The sequence below is a fragment of the Acomys russatus genome, chromosome 15, assembly GCF_903995435.1.
Source record: "Acomys russatus chromosome 15, mAcoRus1.1, whole genome shotgun sequence".
NCBI classification, from domain to species: domain Eukaryota; kingdom Metazoa; phylum Chordata; class Mammalia; order Rodentia; family Muridae; genus Acomys; species Acomys russatus.
Genome location: NC_067151.1, coordinates 16,149,727 through 16,167,125, shown reverse-complemented (window position 1 = coordinate 16,167,125; position 17,399 = coordinate 16,149,727). Strand labels below are relative to the sequence as shown.

General features: G+C 36.0%; 1 protein-coding gene across 2 annotated transcripts in view; it reads right to left on the bottom strand.

Moving 5' to 3' along the window:
• Positions 1 to 17,399, bottom strand: part of Bltp1 (bridge-like lipid transfer protein family member 1) — a 174,508-nt gene that overhangs the window by 58,310 nt on the left and 98,799 nt on the right. For both annotated transcript variants that reach the window (XM_051157074.1, XM_051157075.1), the window contains exons 45-52: positions 14,803 to 15,509; positions 14,150 to 14,395; positions 12,256 to 12,349; positions 10,066 to 10,116; positions 7,316 to 7,522; positions 6,232 to 6,470; positions 2,867 to 3,111; positions 603 to 708 (exon numbers count right to left, since the gene is read on the bottom strand). In XM_051157074.1, the coding sequence (XP_051013031.1) occupies positions 603 to 708; positions 2,867 to 3,111; positions 6,232 to 6,470; positions 7,316 to 7,522; positions 10,066 to 10,116; positions 12,256 to 12,349; positions 14,150 to 14,395; positions 14,803 to 15,509 (1,895 nt within the window). The remainder of the gene's footprint in view (positions 1 to 602; positions 709 to 2,866; positions 3,112 to 6,231; positions 6,471 to 7,315; positions 7,523 to 10,065; positions 10,117 to 12,255; positions 12,350 to 14,149; positions 14,396 to 14,802; positions 15,510 to 17,399) is intronic.

Below are 17,399 nucleotides of genomic sequence, written 5' to 3'. Positions count from 1 at the left end.
TCATGGTCACGGCACTTTGAACCCCCATGTCTGTCCTGGTAACTGCTGAGACTCCTGCCACACATACAGAGCTTCCAGCTGTCCATCGACACGTCTACCTATAACCTGACATTCTTTTACTCACTGCTCACCATTTCTTTGGTCACTCTTAGAAAAAGCTCATCTTTGGCCAAAAAGAAAGCTTTACCCTCTTTCCCTGCTCCCTCTCTGTCTGCCCTGTACCTACTCCAGCTCATAAGTGAATGTTAGGCTTTGATTTTACAGAGACATTCCCTTCAACGGGTTTTCCTTCTTGAAATAAAGGACCCTACTTCTCAAACAGCAGCAACAACAACGATGACAACAGCAGCAAATGGTGACTCCAGGTCCAGGGAAAGGGAATAAGACAACCAGAAGTAAAAGAAAGAAGTGAGCTGACATTCTTTTTTGTTCTCCAAATGTGCATTTTCTCTCACCTTTGTCTTGGTCTGTCTCTCTCATACATACCAGTTATTGATATAATTATTACTATTTTTATGTCACTTAGGTCTTATTTCAGATCATGAAACCTCATATGGCAAATGAGAATAGAAACTGGCATTGCTGGGCCCCAGGCACCTTACCGGACACCTTCTGTATCACCTCGTTCACTTCCTTCATGAACACCTTCTGTACGAACACCAAGTGGTTTAGGAGATCTGTTGTGAGATTGTGTTCAAAGGAACCAACCTGCCAAACAAAATCAGAGTGTGAGATTGTACTGCTGAGTAGTTAGCTCTGCTTGGCTGTAAAGCCAACCATGCACAACTCTAGGAAAAGCAGGCAAGTATCTATACACCATGTGAGAGCGATGCATTGAAAAAGGGCTTCAAAGTACTCAGTGCCAATGATCACTTCTATTTGTATTAAATGCTAAAAATATGGTGACTGAGAACAAGAACCCGAAAACAGCACACTGTAGGTCTCAGGATTATGTGAGAGTGAATTAGCAAATCAGAGACACCTAGTCTAATTTTATGTAACATGTCCTGTGATTAGTACAAAGCATTAGTTTCCGACAAGAATTAGTCAACAAACAGATGAAGTACAAAACAGCTTCTAATTAAGTGGCTATAACAAAAAAGCCAGATTCAAGCACTCTCATGAGTTAAGTAAATACTTCTATCATTGTGATATTGTTCATATTTTTATTAAAAATTAATAGAGCAAAATATATTTGTTATCTTTGAAGAGAAACAAAAATCTTAAGTGTCTCAGGAGATACTTTAAAAATATATATCTTTATTATTTTTAGTTATGTGTGTCTTGTCTGTATGTGGGATTTGTGCACATGAATGCAGGTGTTTACAGAGGGCAGAGCCGTGACACTCTTATGGAGCTGGTTTGAGCTGCCTCATGAGGGTGCTGGAAACTGAAATGAGGCCCTTTGGGAGTTATGCTCTTAACTTCCGAATTATTTCTCTAACTATGCACCAGACGCTTTTATCTTGCACAGAATAGTACAAAAAGAGACAAGATGAGTTTCAATGTGCTTTAGGTCACAATAAAATAGGCAATTTTGAAATAAGATACACTTTTAGATGTTTTGAAATTAATTTGTTATTTTCTTTTCCTTTTTGGTAATTATGGATTTGTATTTTTCCTAGACTATAAATTCTTCCTTTTTAGTATCTAACATTAATATGGAATTGTACAATACATTGCTTTTAATTTACTTTCTTTGAAATGAAGCATTATTAACAGTATTGCTCAACTAGTTTAGGCCACTTATTTTTCTTTGTGGAAAGCATACGTGCCATAAAAAATTTCCTAATTCAATTTTAGGCAGTTTAGAATCTTGAATACTTAGGGTACATTTGTTTTTTTTACACACAGAAATTGCAACTCTTGGCCTGGCTACGTGGATTACTGGGCAAAAGAGCTAGCATGGAAACCTGGAGACCTGAGCTTTGTCCCTAAAGCCTAGGTAAAAGTAGAAGCAAAGAACAGATACCACAGGTGTGTCATCTGATTTCCAGATGTGTGCTGTAGCATCCTTCCTGCAACACATATTACACACACACACACACACACACACACACACACACACACACACACGCATGCACGCGCACACACATCAAAACAAAAACCAAAAGCAACCCACCAAAAACAAAAAACTGAAGAAATCCCAACTTTTGGGTGCTAAGGGAAGTCCAGTCTGAAAAAGGTACACCACCAGACTTACATGTCTCCTCAAATTACAGTATTTCTATCAAAAACTCAAAGTGTTTTCTTATACATCTTCAAACCAAAAGAAACAGGTATGTCATGCTTTTTAAGTTTTAGACAGTTATACATAGAGGTAAAAATAATGAGTTAGTCAGGAGTGCCAGCTTTTAACATTATCTGAAAAAATGAGTCTGTTAATTTATTTTATCATTTTACATGATCTTTAGATCATGACCAATGATTATGTTTTAAAGCATATAAACATAGTAAAAATCTGTTTTGTCTCCCACTCAAAAAGAACACAGGTATGTTCAACACAAAGTTAATTAAAGGACTGCAGAAGTAAACACAAAAACATCTTAATGTTAGCTACTAGTCTCTTTTATAATCAAGTAAGCCATAAAAATATTGCCATGATGAACTTGAAATTAACATATAAAATATAAAGTAATAGATGGTAGTACATTATTTCAAAAAGCATGTTTCATAAAAGACCGAAAAGCGAGGGTACACAAAGACAGACAGATATACGCACTTTCTCTTGAAATTCAGTAGATTAGCCTTCTGTAGAAACAACTAATATAACATTTAGCCTTCAAAGTTTGGATCACTATGTATTTTAGTATATAAATCTTGGAAACTTGTAAATTTCAAAAAGTAACTTTGAAAGTAAACTTACTTCTGCCACACAGCGTAGATAATTCCCCTGTAAGTAGTAGCCTTGTTTAGAAGGCAGTTCATCTATGCTCCACACTTGGTCTGAGTAACTATCATGTTCTTCCATAATGTATTTCCCAGACATGGTGACAGGTGGAAGGTTAAGACTTGCAGAAGGAGGGATAGTTGACATATCTGTGGCAGAAACTTTTGAAGTAAAACGTAATCTGTGATTTGGTAACTCAAATGTAAACCTTGTCTGTGCACCTGTGGGAAGTACAGAGCATTATAGCTGTACAAGCATGTATTATAATCACTTTTTCAACAATGCTGAGTAAGAAAAGCATTTTGCCATCCCACAATCTATGTTGATATACATAAAGATAATATTTAAAATTTGCATATAAGATACTCCCTACTTTTAAACAAGTACATTTACTATAAGAATTAGTCAGCAAGTACTAATCAGCCTGCAGTATTTATGAAGCCAACTGGGTACCCAACATCGTATCAAATGCAGAGAGACACGTACAGATTCTGCCTACCACAGAAGGGAGAACAGACACTGTCCTTCATTTAGAGAAATTATACTACAACAAGCTAAAAACAAGTCCCAATCCTAGAAACCTACAAGTAGAACATTATGACAGGTAGATTTGGGCCCAGGGGTCCCGCTCAAACTAAGGCACCAGCCAAGGACAATACAGGTGGTAAACTTTAAGCCCCTACCCAGATCTAGCCAATGGTCAGAACATTCTCCACAGTTGAGTGGAGAGTGTGATATGACTTTCTCACGTACTCTGGTGCCTCACATTTGACCATGTGCCCTGGAGGGGGAGACCTGGTGGCACTCAGAGGAAGGACAGCAGGTTGCCAAGAAGAGACTTGATACCCTATGAGCATATACAGGGGGAGGTAATCCCCCTCAGGAACTGTCATAGGGGAGGGGAATAAGGGGAAAATGGGGGGAGGGGAGAATGGGAGGATACAAGGGATGGGATAAACATTGAGATGTAACAAGAATAAATTAATTAAAAAAAAAAAAAAACCAAGTCCCAAATTTTGAAACATTAAACACACATTCCTTTAATCTTAACAACTACTAAGAGACCAAATAATACGTTATAGTTTAGTTGAATATTGTGTTAATTTTTTAAAGCCTTTTCTCTGGCAAAGAGTTGTTCAAGCAAATACTAATGTACAGTTAATTCCATTATTTTCCCAGTACTGTTTAGCCGTCTATGTGGGTATGAAGGCAGAAGCTGAATAATCATCAACTCTATTATTGCTCAGGACATAGGCAATGTATATACATACCAGGTTCTTCTCATAAGAGAAAATGCTACTCTCCAATGGAGTATCTTTCAGATGGCCACAAAGGTCCTGACTATGCTGAGCTCTTACAGCTGCTACAACCAAGTATATCTTTGACTAGCTCCTGCAGGCTGCAAGAGGCATACTCTGTCTCCTAGTCCCTCCATGTCAGCATCACTAAATAAAAACATCGAGATCAAAGCAATTCTAGGCCTCAGTTATCACTCATCTGTAGTCATGAATGTGTCACTCTTTTACTGGGTTTGCCTTTTATCTTCATTTACAGAATTCTGGATTGTTACTTGTATGCCTACTCAACAACTGGAGGATGTTTTTGTGCACTGTGCATACAAATGCTGACTTCTATACCCAGAGATCTGGTTACAGTCTGGAAGTTGGCTTTGTCATTTTTATGAAGCATCTCCTAACTCAATAATCTGTAAACATTTTTCTCCATCACCTACTGACTGGTCAAGTAAAAAGCTGAATAGTCAATAGTTGGCCAGGAGAGGTTCTCCTTATGTGAGATTCTGATCCCAGTGAGGAGGTCTCAGATGGGGATCAGAGGAGAGTGGAGTGCCAAGAGGAGGGGAGCAGTCAGGGAGAGAGTAAGATGACAGGTAACAGGCCACCTGACAGGAAGTAGGCCAATTGTTAGAATAGCGGGTCATCTACCCAGCTATAGTGCCCAAAATTTTTAATAAATAAAATAGATCTCTGTGTGCTTATTTGGGAGCTAGGCTGGACATAGAAAAAAAAAAAACAAAAAACAAAAAAACCTGTGTGTTTTACAAGTACCCATTGTAGTGTTAAATATTTCTATTTTTTCAACTTGAAACTGCCTATGTGGCTTGCTTTTTTCCTTAGCCTACTAATTTCAGAAGACATGAATACCTGAGCAAATTAGTCAATGTATTGATAGAACTGGCCTCTGATTTCTCAAAGTCCATGTTTTCTCACTTGGCCAAATCCTAAAGCTCACCTTAGATTATTTCTATTGCTGGTAAAATAAAGGTTGAGATGTTCAGAAAACTCTTTTAAAAAGGAAACTTTGAAATATAAAAAGTAGTAATACATAAATCCTTAATGTAACTTATCTTTGTTTGAGTAGGTTTATAAGTGCTTTAAAAGTTAATGTAATTTATCATGTTAAAATAAAAAAAAAGGGAAAAAGACATTATATCTCAACCAGTATAGAAGAAAGTATCTGTATATTGTTCACAAATTATTCTTTACATAAATTTCATAGCATAGTAGGAAAAAAATGGCTTTTGTTAACACAATAAAAGAAACCTATATAAAACCTATAGCAGACAATCATAATTGTTTTTTTAATATTTAAATAAAAAAATTAGGATCTAGAAAGATGGCTCAGTGCTTAAGAGCACTAGATACTCTTCTAGAGGATCTGTGTTCAGTTCCCAGCACCGACATGGCAGCTCACAACTGTCTGTAGCTCCTGTTCCAGGGGACTGACACCCTCAAACAAACATACATGTAATCAAAATACCTATGTACATAAAACAAAAAAGTTATTTTTAAATTTTTAATAATTAAAATCAGTAAAATATTGACTATTACACCTTAAAAACTGGAATCAAGACAAGGCAAAAATAATAAAGATTAATCATCTTATAAATGGGGAAAAAATAGGATGTTGGAACAGTGGTTTAGAGGTGCCTGGCAGAAGTCGGGGATGAGGGGAGGGGATATGAACAAAATACAATGTATACATGAAAGAAATTATAAAAGACTAGATGAATAACATTTAGAATAAAATCATTATTGAAATTTAAGTGATATAATAATTTAACCTTTTTGTTTTTCGCTTTTTAAGAGGGTCCCAGTATGTGGTTGCTGGTCTGGAACTCACTACATAGACCAGGCTTGTCTCAAGCTCACAGAGATCCCCTGTCTCTGCTTCTCCAATGCTGAGATTAAGGGTGTACCACCACACCTGGCTATTTATATTTTTTAATATCATATTTTAAAGAACTTTACCTGTTCATCAAAGTGTTACTTTCTTTTCAGAATGGTAAGTTTTACATAGTTGGACTTAAAACTCCACGTTACCTGTCATTCCATGGCTTCTCATTCTCCCCATCTTGTACTCTGCTTTCAGTGACGGTAAAAGTGCTGCTCCAATGGCTATGCCATCCAACATGGCGCTGAATTTGAGAACAATAGGCTTCTTCTCTAAGCCTTCTGGGAGTTGAGGAAATTCATTTGTTTCAATTGGAGTTTGATTAACACTTGTTGGAGTTTTTTCAGAAGGCAGTGGGGTTGCAATATCTTCTTTCATAGGCTGTGGGCTATAAACCAAAACATACCCCCACCCCAAAAAACTATTAGCAACTACTACTTTATTGATAAAACTACTAGATTTATCAGTGGAAAACAGCTAACAAATAATGATGATCTAAAAAAAACCAGAGTAACAACTTGGGCCATAATTTATTAATATGAGTACTAAAGACCTGGATAAAACAATTATTGGGGGGAGCCATTGGTTTCTGAGACTATCAAAAAACACTATTTCATCACTTTATAGGATGGAGAAAACTAAGTATACGTGCGCGCACACACACACACACACACACACACACACACACACACACACACACACACACACACAAGTCAGAAAAGCAGATGCTATGAATAGTGGCAGCATTCACAGGGAATAAAGATCACTATGAGCAGGTCTGATTTACTGCCCTTTCAATGCTACATGGAGCACAGTCTGTCTTCAATAGTAAATAGTAATTTCACAATAAAGGAATATGCAAAACCATGTATGCTATAAATGACCACTGCAATTTTTAAAACTCAAACAAGGACTGAGAGTTCTAGAATTCATTAATTTGCTTTTTATTGGAATTTCTTATGGTGCTAATAAATGTCTAGGATCTTTTTTAAACTTTATGCTTATGCTCCATATTTAGTATGGGACAATAGCATGGCCATCGTGATATGATAGTTTTATAATGTGCACCTTAATTCTCCTCTGATGTCGTCTGAATACTCTCCAGACCCATTACAGTGGTAGTCCATGTTTATAGCAACTGCTCATTTTTCTACAAACCTTTTGCTATCACAGCAAAAATAAAAGGTGTATGTTATTGCATAGTCACAGAGTACTGCATAGGAAATAACTCACGCTGTGGAAGGTTGTCTAATCAGGTCTGAGATTTGTTTGGAGAGCTGGTGAGAGCTGCGCACCATCATGCTGTGTAAGGTGGCAGGGTGCTGAGGAATGTTGATGCTGATAGCTCCTACTTTGAGCACTGCAGCGTTGTTTGTCTTCAGCCCTCTCTGGGCACTGTAGAGGGCTTGGGACTTGGCAATGCTGCACTTCACCACAGTTCTAGCAACAGAGGAGGAAGACTATTAAAACAGCCAAAGAAAAATTTTAGGAAAATACCAAGAACATAAAATACTTTTACTCATTGTGTTAGCCTGAGATCATTCATGTGTCAAAACAGTCTGAAAAGTTATTTTAAAAGATATTAAGGTATATTCCTTTATACTATACTGAAAAGTCTATTATTCCTTTAGAATAGACTAACATGTAAGTAAAAGCACAAAGATTAGTACATCATTATGTACACACACACATACACATACATACACACAGAAAAATTCCACTTTGATTTTTTTTCTCACTCAGAACCTCTTTTTTCCGAGGGGGGGGGGGGGCACTGACTACAAGAAGAAAAAAATAAACTTACTATACTTCTAAAATACAATCAAAGAATAAGAAAATTATTGTAACAATCATTACTCTGTTAACAGAAATTGAAGGCAGGGGTCTGCTTTAAATAGGCCTGCTGTTTGAGCTCAGGAAAATGGGTTGGGAATAGGCCCCGGTGTGCTGAGGCATGAAGGTGGATGAGGCCGAACTTACAGTAGATCGGGCAGAACGCTGTAAACTACGCTCTCCGTACATCTTCAGCCAGTCTTTACGGACATCTGTCATGAACTTTTCACACATACGCTGGGCATATCAAACATGCTACAAGCTTTTCATCATCTTTTAAAGAAACTTTAACTGTGTCTTTCTTGAATAAAACTTGAGAAATATGTGTTACGTGGCTTAAACTAAGAAGTAACTCTCTTCAATAGGAATAAAACTGGAAATAGACAACTCACATTAACAACCTGTAAGCTAACCAACAGCCACTTCCTTCAGGGCTGACAAGAACACCCCCTGTGAGCTTTGGCTTGATCTGATCAGGGCAGGACCACCATGCTGCTTAACCCTCTGGGATGCCTTCCTTGCACTATACAGCCTCCTGACGCTTACAAAAAGCAGCAGCTTTGCTCAATGTGCACTGAACTTTAATTAGGTCTTTACCACACAGCAGAAGTATAAGTTAAAAAAAAAAAAAAACCAATATATTTGCCTTTTCATATCTGCCTTTTAACTTGTAGCAGCCTGATTAAATATCACCTGGATTTCATAAGAAAACATGCCAAACTTAATTCTCAATTTAAATTCAGAATGGAAAGCTAGTAGGTGTCCTTGTGATTGCCCGCTCATGGATTCAGTGGAAGTTTTGAGGTTAAGAACTGCCCTGCTCTAGTAGGAGGTCTTCTTTACATTGTAATCTTGTCAGTCTTACACCGACTAGTAGCTCCAGCTCACGCTCCACTCCCAACCCCCACCCAAGGCCTTGCAGCCTTGAACTGGCTGAGCAAGTCAGGCAGAAAAGACTGACTTACATAATTCTGCCTGTGCTGACTATCTCAACTCACTCTGCTTGAAATTTTCTATAGTAGAAATGTGGGTTGAGTAGAATGTCTATGTCCTATTTAGTCAATGATGAAAGACAGAATTTCTTTCCCACTTGGCAACTGTACTACACATGATCTTCTCTCTCAGCAGAAAACCTGAGAATGGACTCACAATAAGACCCCCTTTTGCTTTTCCATTGCTGCCTTCCTGGAGCCTTTCTAGTGCATAATATCCAAGCCTATAAATAACTTCCTGAAAGATGTGATTGACCTTTGGCCACTAAAAGCATTTTCTCTAAAGTTAACAGTGATATTTTGTTACACATCCTGAGAAAGTGAATAAGAAGAAAATTTCTAGGTACTGCCCAAGTGGAATTAAATGTAGGTTTTTCTGTTCATAAAAAGACACTAATGTTATACATGTTATTTTCCAGAAATAAAATTAAATTTTTATTACTTCTAGTTGGCCAATTAAGTGACATAGAATATAATCCAACAAATGACTTTGAACTGTTGATGTTTTATCTATGGCTTGTTATTAATAATGAAACAGATTTCATAAAATATGATAATCTTACCAGCAGAAAGCATAATAAATAGATCACCTACCTATTCAACATATTCAAATTTTACAAAAAAAAATGTTCAAAGGCATAACCACTGCTTCGTAAAATGTTAATGTGACACGGTGACAGACTCATGTGGTGAAGATTTATATATACCCATTAAGTACAGCTAACTGCAAAAATACACAATGCTTTAAATTAAAATATTAAAAATTTAATGTACATATAGTAAAAGCCATAGATAAAACTTGATAATCAGAATTAAGATCTTCCCACTAAAAGCAAAAATATAAAGGCGAAACATGCAGATGCTTTGTTAGTTTTTAAAAATTACTTGGTAATTAACAAAAACTCACCAAGTGAAATTTTTTGGTTTCTAATTATGGTATCAAATAATAGCATGTCCACGGGAGCACAAAAAAACAAAGTCTGTCTTACCTAAGAGACAGCCCTCACTTAGGCTTGATTGACTGTTAACATCTTGTAATATACAGGTGTCTATGGCAAAGCTTTGAGATGGTAACTAACTATACACATCCCACGAAAATGATATAAACACTATATAATACAATATTAATCACGAGCCATGAAAAAGAATATGACATACAGAAACTCTTGTTTGGCTGTACTTGTAGGAGATGTAGGAAAATCCTCCAATCTACAGATGCAGATTCAAGAGAAAGCAGGAAAACAAAAAGGAAGCAAAATCAGCATTCATATGTAAGTTACAACAGGACTGCACATCAGGAAGCTTTGCTAATGTCCAGCTCTTAAGATTTTCCTTCAAATCACTTTTGAAGCTACGGTTTCCCATTCTGTTTCTTTTAATTGCAGTTAAAAATAAAATCCTAAAGAATAATTCCGAAAAGTGTTTGCAAAAAGTCTTAAGACTAAGAGTTTGGCAGTAACAGAAGAGTAACTTTTACATTTCAAGTAAAACTGATAAAGGGGAAAGCTAAGTATCCCCTCCACATTTCATAGTAACCGTGCAAGCGGAGAGACTGAAGGCACTCGCTAAGAGGTGACAGACAGCGAGAGCAGGGCTGCCTTCTGTGGCGAGCTGCTGAGGGTGAACTGAGAAAGGGGCAGGGCGGCTTTGGGCTTTTCTGACTGGACCACTTTAAACAGTTTGTGCTAATACACTGATCTTTGTAAATCTCACTTCTTTTTATTTGATAAGGTGGAGCTAATCACCCCAGCTCACAGAATTGCAAGAGGACTAAGAAAACAAACTGATATTCAGTTCCTGGCCTACAAGAGGGGATTCACAATACCAGTATTACTGCATCCTGCTGCTCTTCCACAATGGATGGGCAATGGCCTGTTTTATTTAAGCATGGGAATTTGCTGTTCTTGCTTTTTTTGTTGTTGTTGTTTGCTTTGTTTTAAGATGGCTTACTGAATGGCCCTGGGAAGCTCCTATGATATAAGCTATCAATGCTTCTGGGTAGCAGTTCTAAGCTTCCTGAGCAGAGTTAAGCCTGAGATCTTCTCTACACCAGGCTCTGCCCTGTTTATCAATGTCTACTTGAAATGTTGCCCAAGACAGGCTTTTCATTATCCAGATTTCTAAAATATTGTGACTACAACTATAACATACACTTTTTCTTAGTTTTATCCATTAATAATTTTACAGTAGGAGCCAAATCTTCTCTATCTAGTAGTTATCTAGGCTCAGACTGTGCTGCAGGGCAACAGTATAACACTAAGTATACTATCAAAGAAGAGCAAATGCTCAAAATATAACCTTAACTATAAAACATTTTTAGTTACAACACCAAACTGATCCACTGAAAAACAATTATAAATTAAGGCAAACATTACCAAAGATATAAACAAAGTCATATACACATGTATTCTTCTTATATAAGTGGTCTGCATACCAGGAGTAAATGTTATCAACATAAGAATTCTAATCAGAACAGACCCAAGAACAGAACTTATAAGAAAAAAGTAAGAACAAACAGTAAAAATACAGTATATGGGATTTAATTTATTTGTTTTTTGTTGTTGATGTTTCTTTGTTTAGATAGGTTTTTGCTTTGTAATCCAGGGTAGCCTGGGACACAATGTATAGCCAAAGCTGGCCTCTAATCTGTGACAAATGTCCTGCCTCAATCTTCTAAGTACTGGAATTAAAGGTGAGGTACCACACTTGGCTTGAGATGATCCTTTTTTGCTTTATTTTGTAGACAGGGTTTCTCTATGTGGCCCTGGCTGTCCTGGACTCATTTTGTAGACCAGATTCGCCTGCCTCTGCCTCTCAAGTACTGGGATTAAAGACGTGCACCACCACGCTCAGAGTCTTGATATGATCTTTATAAAAATGTTTAATTTATACTGCAACAAATTTAAAAGGATTTACTCTTAAGTTTGTTGCATGCAAAATGACAAGTCTGATGTCTAGGTGAATGAATATAAATAATGACTACTTAATATAAAATTAAGAGTTTTTAATTTTTATAATTCAAATTAGCTACTTAAGTGACAGGAAAATTTACAGCCTACATGCTAAATAGAAATTTGTACTGTGATCATTTTTCTTATAAGACAATCTCACAAAGTACGGGAAACTGGACTTTCTTTTTTTTAATGGGAGAATGAATTTAGGGTAGGAAGGGCAACAAAAATCAATTATTTTTTCCCAAAAATATTTTACTGGTAATATTTTTAAAAACTGTATCTGGAAACACTGTAGAAACCTCAGAATTCATCAAGTATGAGCTCATTCAAGGAATTTCAAGTTTTTATAAGTTGTGACAAAGAAGTGAAAGAAAACGTAAAAGTAAACACTCACTGGATATTTGGTGTGATCCCTTCTAGTAGCACAATATTAACACCTCCAATGTGAGCAGTAGCACACGTCTCAGTCATCTTTTGATGTAAAACATCTTAAATATGAGGAAAAAAGTAATTTAAATTCTGAAAATAAGACAACTGTATATTAAAACTACTTTATTCACAATATATTTGGTGACAAACAATAATGCAAATTATAACAAAATGTGCTTATCTTTGTCAAACTACCTTAAAAAAACTTCCTCAGTTTAATTTTTATATCCATTTATGAATACAGAGTATATATGAAAAGTAGTATATATGTATGAAAAATGCACTTTATCATGCCTAGATGCATTAAATAATCTACTGGTATCAAATGGTCTACATCACAGATATACTTTGAAAAAAAAAAAAAGGAAACCAAATAAACTAATATTTATTACTTAAAAAAACTAAATAAATGTGTCATTTTGCCTGCTTTTCTCTTTTAGCCTTTTTTCATACAAATAAACCCTATGGTACCACTTGTAATGGGTAAATCTTAAACTGTCTTGGTGCTATAAAATTAATCACTAGCTCTTCAGCATCAGTCTTTTCCACAGAATTATGCCTTCTGCTCTTCCTAAGTTTATAGAACTAGAACTGCCAAGATAAAGAATATAGTTTAAAAATTATTGATAAAACCTATTAAACTTTGGGAATGCTGAATCAATTGATTTAGTAGTGAATGTCTATTTCCCAGACATTTTCAATGTTTACTAAAACAACAGAAGAAAAAAATGGTTAACTTAAAAACCACTGAAGTAAAAGAAAATTTTACTTCAATGTAACTATCTTATGCCTTGTATTTTAAAATTAACGTGTTTGCATTTTTCTTAGCAATTTATAATCTTTTATTTCTTCACATAATTATCTTTAATCTCACATAAGTCTTCATGTAAAATCTGGGTTTAACTTTTGTTTCATACCCTAATTATGAAACAAAACAGCTATATAAGGGTATTTAATGCAAAATTTAAACCCTGTATATTGGATAATCATAAAATTAACAAAAACCCATGATCATTCATAATTTTGTTTTCTTGTACAACAACCAAAAATAAAAACAAAACAAAAAACCCACCACTGATATGAAAGGGAATCCTCAAAGTTAATTCCACACTGTTTAATCCACTGACTTTAACATTTAATATTATTTTTAACTTCTGAAAATGGGTTATATTTTATAAGCAATTATATCTGACAGCATTTTCTTTCTGCTTGTTTGTTGGTTGCTTTGTTTTGTTTTTGTTTTTAGAGACAGGGTTTCTCTGTGTAGCTCTGGCTGTCCTGGATTGGCTTTGTAGACCAGGCTGGCTTTGAACTCACAGAGATCTGCCTGACTCTGCCTCTCTGAGTGCTAGGGTATTATTTTGTTTGTGATAAAGCTATGGTGTGTATTCAAACAGATGCTCTCCCAGGTTTAATGAACTACCATACTTTCTGTGATCATTTTAGAAATAAATGGCACAGCTCCATTACTCTAGGGAAAGTTTATATTCAGTAATAGAATTTTATAAAGTTCTTAAATTTTATAAAGATACTAAAATGAGTATTAATTATAAATTTCTATGGTGGTAATAAAGAAAAGCAATTATTTTTACAAATGTCACTTTTTTCTTGAATTCTCAAATATCAGAAATCTGTTACTAGCTAACATTCAAAGACAAGTTAGTGAATAGGCACCACCACTCACCATCAGACATTAATTACCCAAACCCAAGTACTTCTGTTAGATATCAAAGCTTCCTCTAATTCACTGATCTTGACTAACTTGCAAAATTTTGGCAAGTCTCTGGGAATTTCAACAACATGGTAGCATTCATTTTTTTTCAGCAAAGCAACATTACAGTGTTGGAAAAGCATCATACCTTTCATTTTTTCCTTAAGGGTGAAACTGCCATGGATCCTCTTCAGCTCGGATTCCATTGTCAGCCCACCAATATCCGCCTCTAGGTGTGTTCGGTTCACCATACCAATCCCAAACACAATCAAAGTAACATGCTGGGGTTCAGAGGTCACCAGACTGCGTTTCCTCTGTGTTTTAGTCAGACTGTTGTTGTCCTGTTCATTCTCGAACACAACTCTACATGTTGGCTCTGTAGGACTCCGAACACCTTTTTAGTGAATGTTAATACATGGTTTGAGACTTGAAAACCACCACATAAAGAACATTCTAAATACTGTATTAGCTTTCTTGGTTTCAAATGCCAAACTGATTTTTCCCTTCTCTAAATGATTCAACTATATTTTTCAACATCTTTCCTAGACCTTACAGAAGTAAATGATTAATCTAGATATTTGAAATTAAGTCTATCTGAATCCTTTAAAAGTAGTCCGTGTCAGGGTCAGGGGAGACAGGAAGTATGCGGACAAAATATCTAAGTGTCACCACCATTTCTCTCCTTGGGAACTACCAATTCCTCTGCATTTAATAATTTATACCATTAACATAGTGAACAACCTACTGTGTTCTTTGGTATTCCTAAGCAGAAATTTTAAATAATAAAAATCAGCTTGTTACCTGCTGGTCCAAAAGTTTCTGAAGATTTTTCCAATATTCCTGTTGGATCAGAGATAAGTGAATAGAAGTTAAGCAGTTTATACATGTTCTGCCAGCATTCAGCTGACGGCTCGCTTTGCTCTGACACTGTAATGGAATCTGAATCATCCATATGAATGGTCATGTGATCCACCACATCTTTTGAACCTTTCCTAGATACTTTTGAAGTTCTTCTTTCAGACCTTCCTAGTGAGTTTTTGTTTCTTGATTCTTTTTTGTTGTTCTCATTATTGGTCCGTTTGTTCTTGGCATTATTTACTCTGTTGCCACCATTGAGACTTCCTCTAGAACTGCGACTGAAGTCAGATGAGCGGAAATCTCGATGTTTTCTAGTTTTGAAGGTAGGTGTAGGGGAAGCTGATCCGGCTGTGTATCTACTAAGTTTAATGTCTGTCTGAGTTGCTTTGATGTCATCTATCATCGTACTGAATTGATGGATAAGACGGACCAAAGCCATATCCACATGCTGACTTATTGACTGACAGGAAATAGTGAAGTTGCAATGGAAAGTGTTGTAATAACGCTTGTTGAGATCATGAAAGGAGAGGGCACTGGTAGGGTTCTGAGGAGTGCACACTGACTTTTCCATCACAACAGCACTGATGCTGAACGTCTCCAACATTAGTGCTGGCTTGAACTCCAGTGGGGGAAGATTCACATGGCCTTGCCTAAAATGCCCAAAAATAAAGGAAAAGCTGTTAATTCCCTCTGTGAAGAACTACATAGCATATTCTTATGTACTTAAATATAATAACTTCCAAACTGAAATGTACCATTAAGCAAGAGACTCAATACATTACATGTTTGCACTAGTCGAGGTTTTTCATGAGCTAGCAAATAGCCTTTAGTTTTTCTTGTTAATTTTACTCTAAAATTGACTAACAAGTCAAAATCAATTGTCTTCTATTAAAAGAATGGTTTCAATGAAACAATGAGACAGTTTTCCTTCTTGTTACCCAACAGCACATCCAACAGTATGGAGATTTACAGTTAACCACAGATCAATTAGAAACAACCTGTCATACTAAACAATGAATTGAATTTTTGAACTTAGTATAATTTTGTTATTAGAAAATCCTTACAGCTTAGTTTGGCAAGTTGCAAGGGCAAAGAAAACCACTGAAAACAAAACCACACTAAAAATACCTAAAATCTTACACAAAAAAAATTATTGCTAAAACCCCCCCACTTATCTAGAATTACAGCAATTTTAAACATTTTATTTTTAAAAGCCACTTCTATCAACAATAATAATAATTCTCAAGTAAAGCAGCACTTCCTTTCTTTTTCTATATACACTGTGAATACACTGCCACTAAGGGCAAATGAAACAGAGGTCATATTTCTATTTTTAAAAATCAGAAATGGGCCAGGCAGTGATGGTGCAGGCCTTTAATCTCAACACCTGGGAGGAAGAGGCAGGTGAATCTCTGCGAGTTTGAGGCCAGCCTGGTCGACAGAGTGAGTTCCAGGACAGCCAGAGCTACAGAGAGAAACTCTGACTTGGAAAAAAAAAATCAGAAACTACTTTGATATTCTCAATTATGAATTTACAGCTAGAGTATGGAATTCCTTACTGGATAATGGCACTTATTATTTAATAAAAAGTGTGTCACATTATAGTGTAATATTTACAAGTGCACATGCTCACAAGGAGCTATCAATGTTCTACATGTGGTTGCAGAAAGAAACACTGGACACTAAGAACAAACAGAAAACTGAAAAGTTGTAAGAATAATCCAAAACTGAGAGGATAATTAACAAACATCTGAGAACAAACAAACAAAGAAACCTCCCCAAACCAGAAATATATAAGAATGGCCAAAAAGAAGAAAAAAAAATATTAGGACAGCCAAGAAATTGGTAAAAGAACTCCAGGTATATGTTGAAGCTGTCACTTAGGGCAAAAGCAGCCAGGTGAGTTAAGGACTGGCATGGACTCTATGAAGCCAAAGCTACAGTTACAACTTTAAAATAGTTATTATGTTCCTACATCCATCCATGTATATATTTATATTTATTCATATTTATATATAATATTTTGACAAACATTTTCATGCTCTCAATTTTTTCCCTACCAATTTTTACAAACGCTTTGCAAATTAATCTGTCAACTACATCTAAGAGATATAGCATCTGGTCCTATGCTAAATGGTTTTATTAACTGCCAAGGCTTTGACGTCAAAGTGTTGTGAATGTTTATATAAGAAATTGCAATTTAAAATAATGTAAAATAACTAGAAGAAAAAATGGTGTGCTACAAAACAAAGCAGTTGGGACTAAAATTAATGGCTGAGAAATGTATGGTGTAGTGAGACTTGAAGCAACCAAGAGTGTAGGGTAAAACTGCAAACCCCCGAGCAGGCTGGCTGTGAGCTGGCTGTAAGAAGGTAGAGCCCTGTGTGCTGCTGGAAGCGATAGAAAGAGGAATGTTCAGTCTGCTTAGAGAACCACAGAAAGGAAAGCGTGGCTAGTGGGTGGGACTTGGTACATACACCACACTGCATGGCATTTAGAGACCAGTAAAAAGTTGTTAACTGTTATCTAATCATACTTAT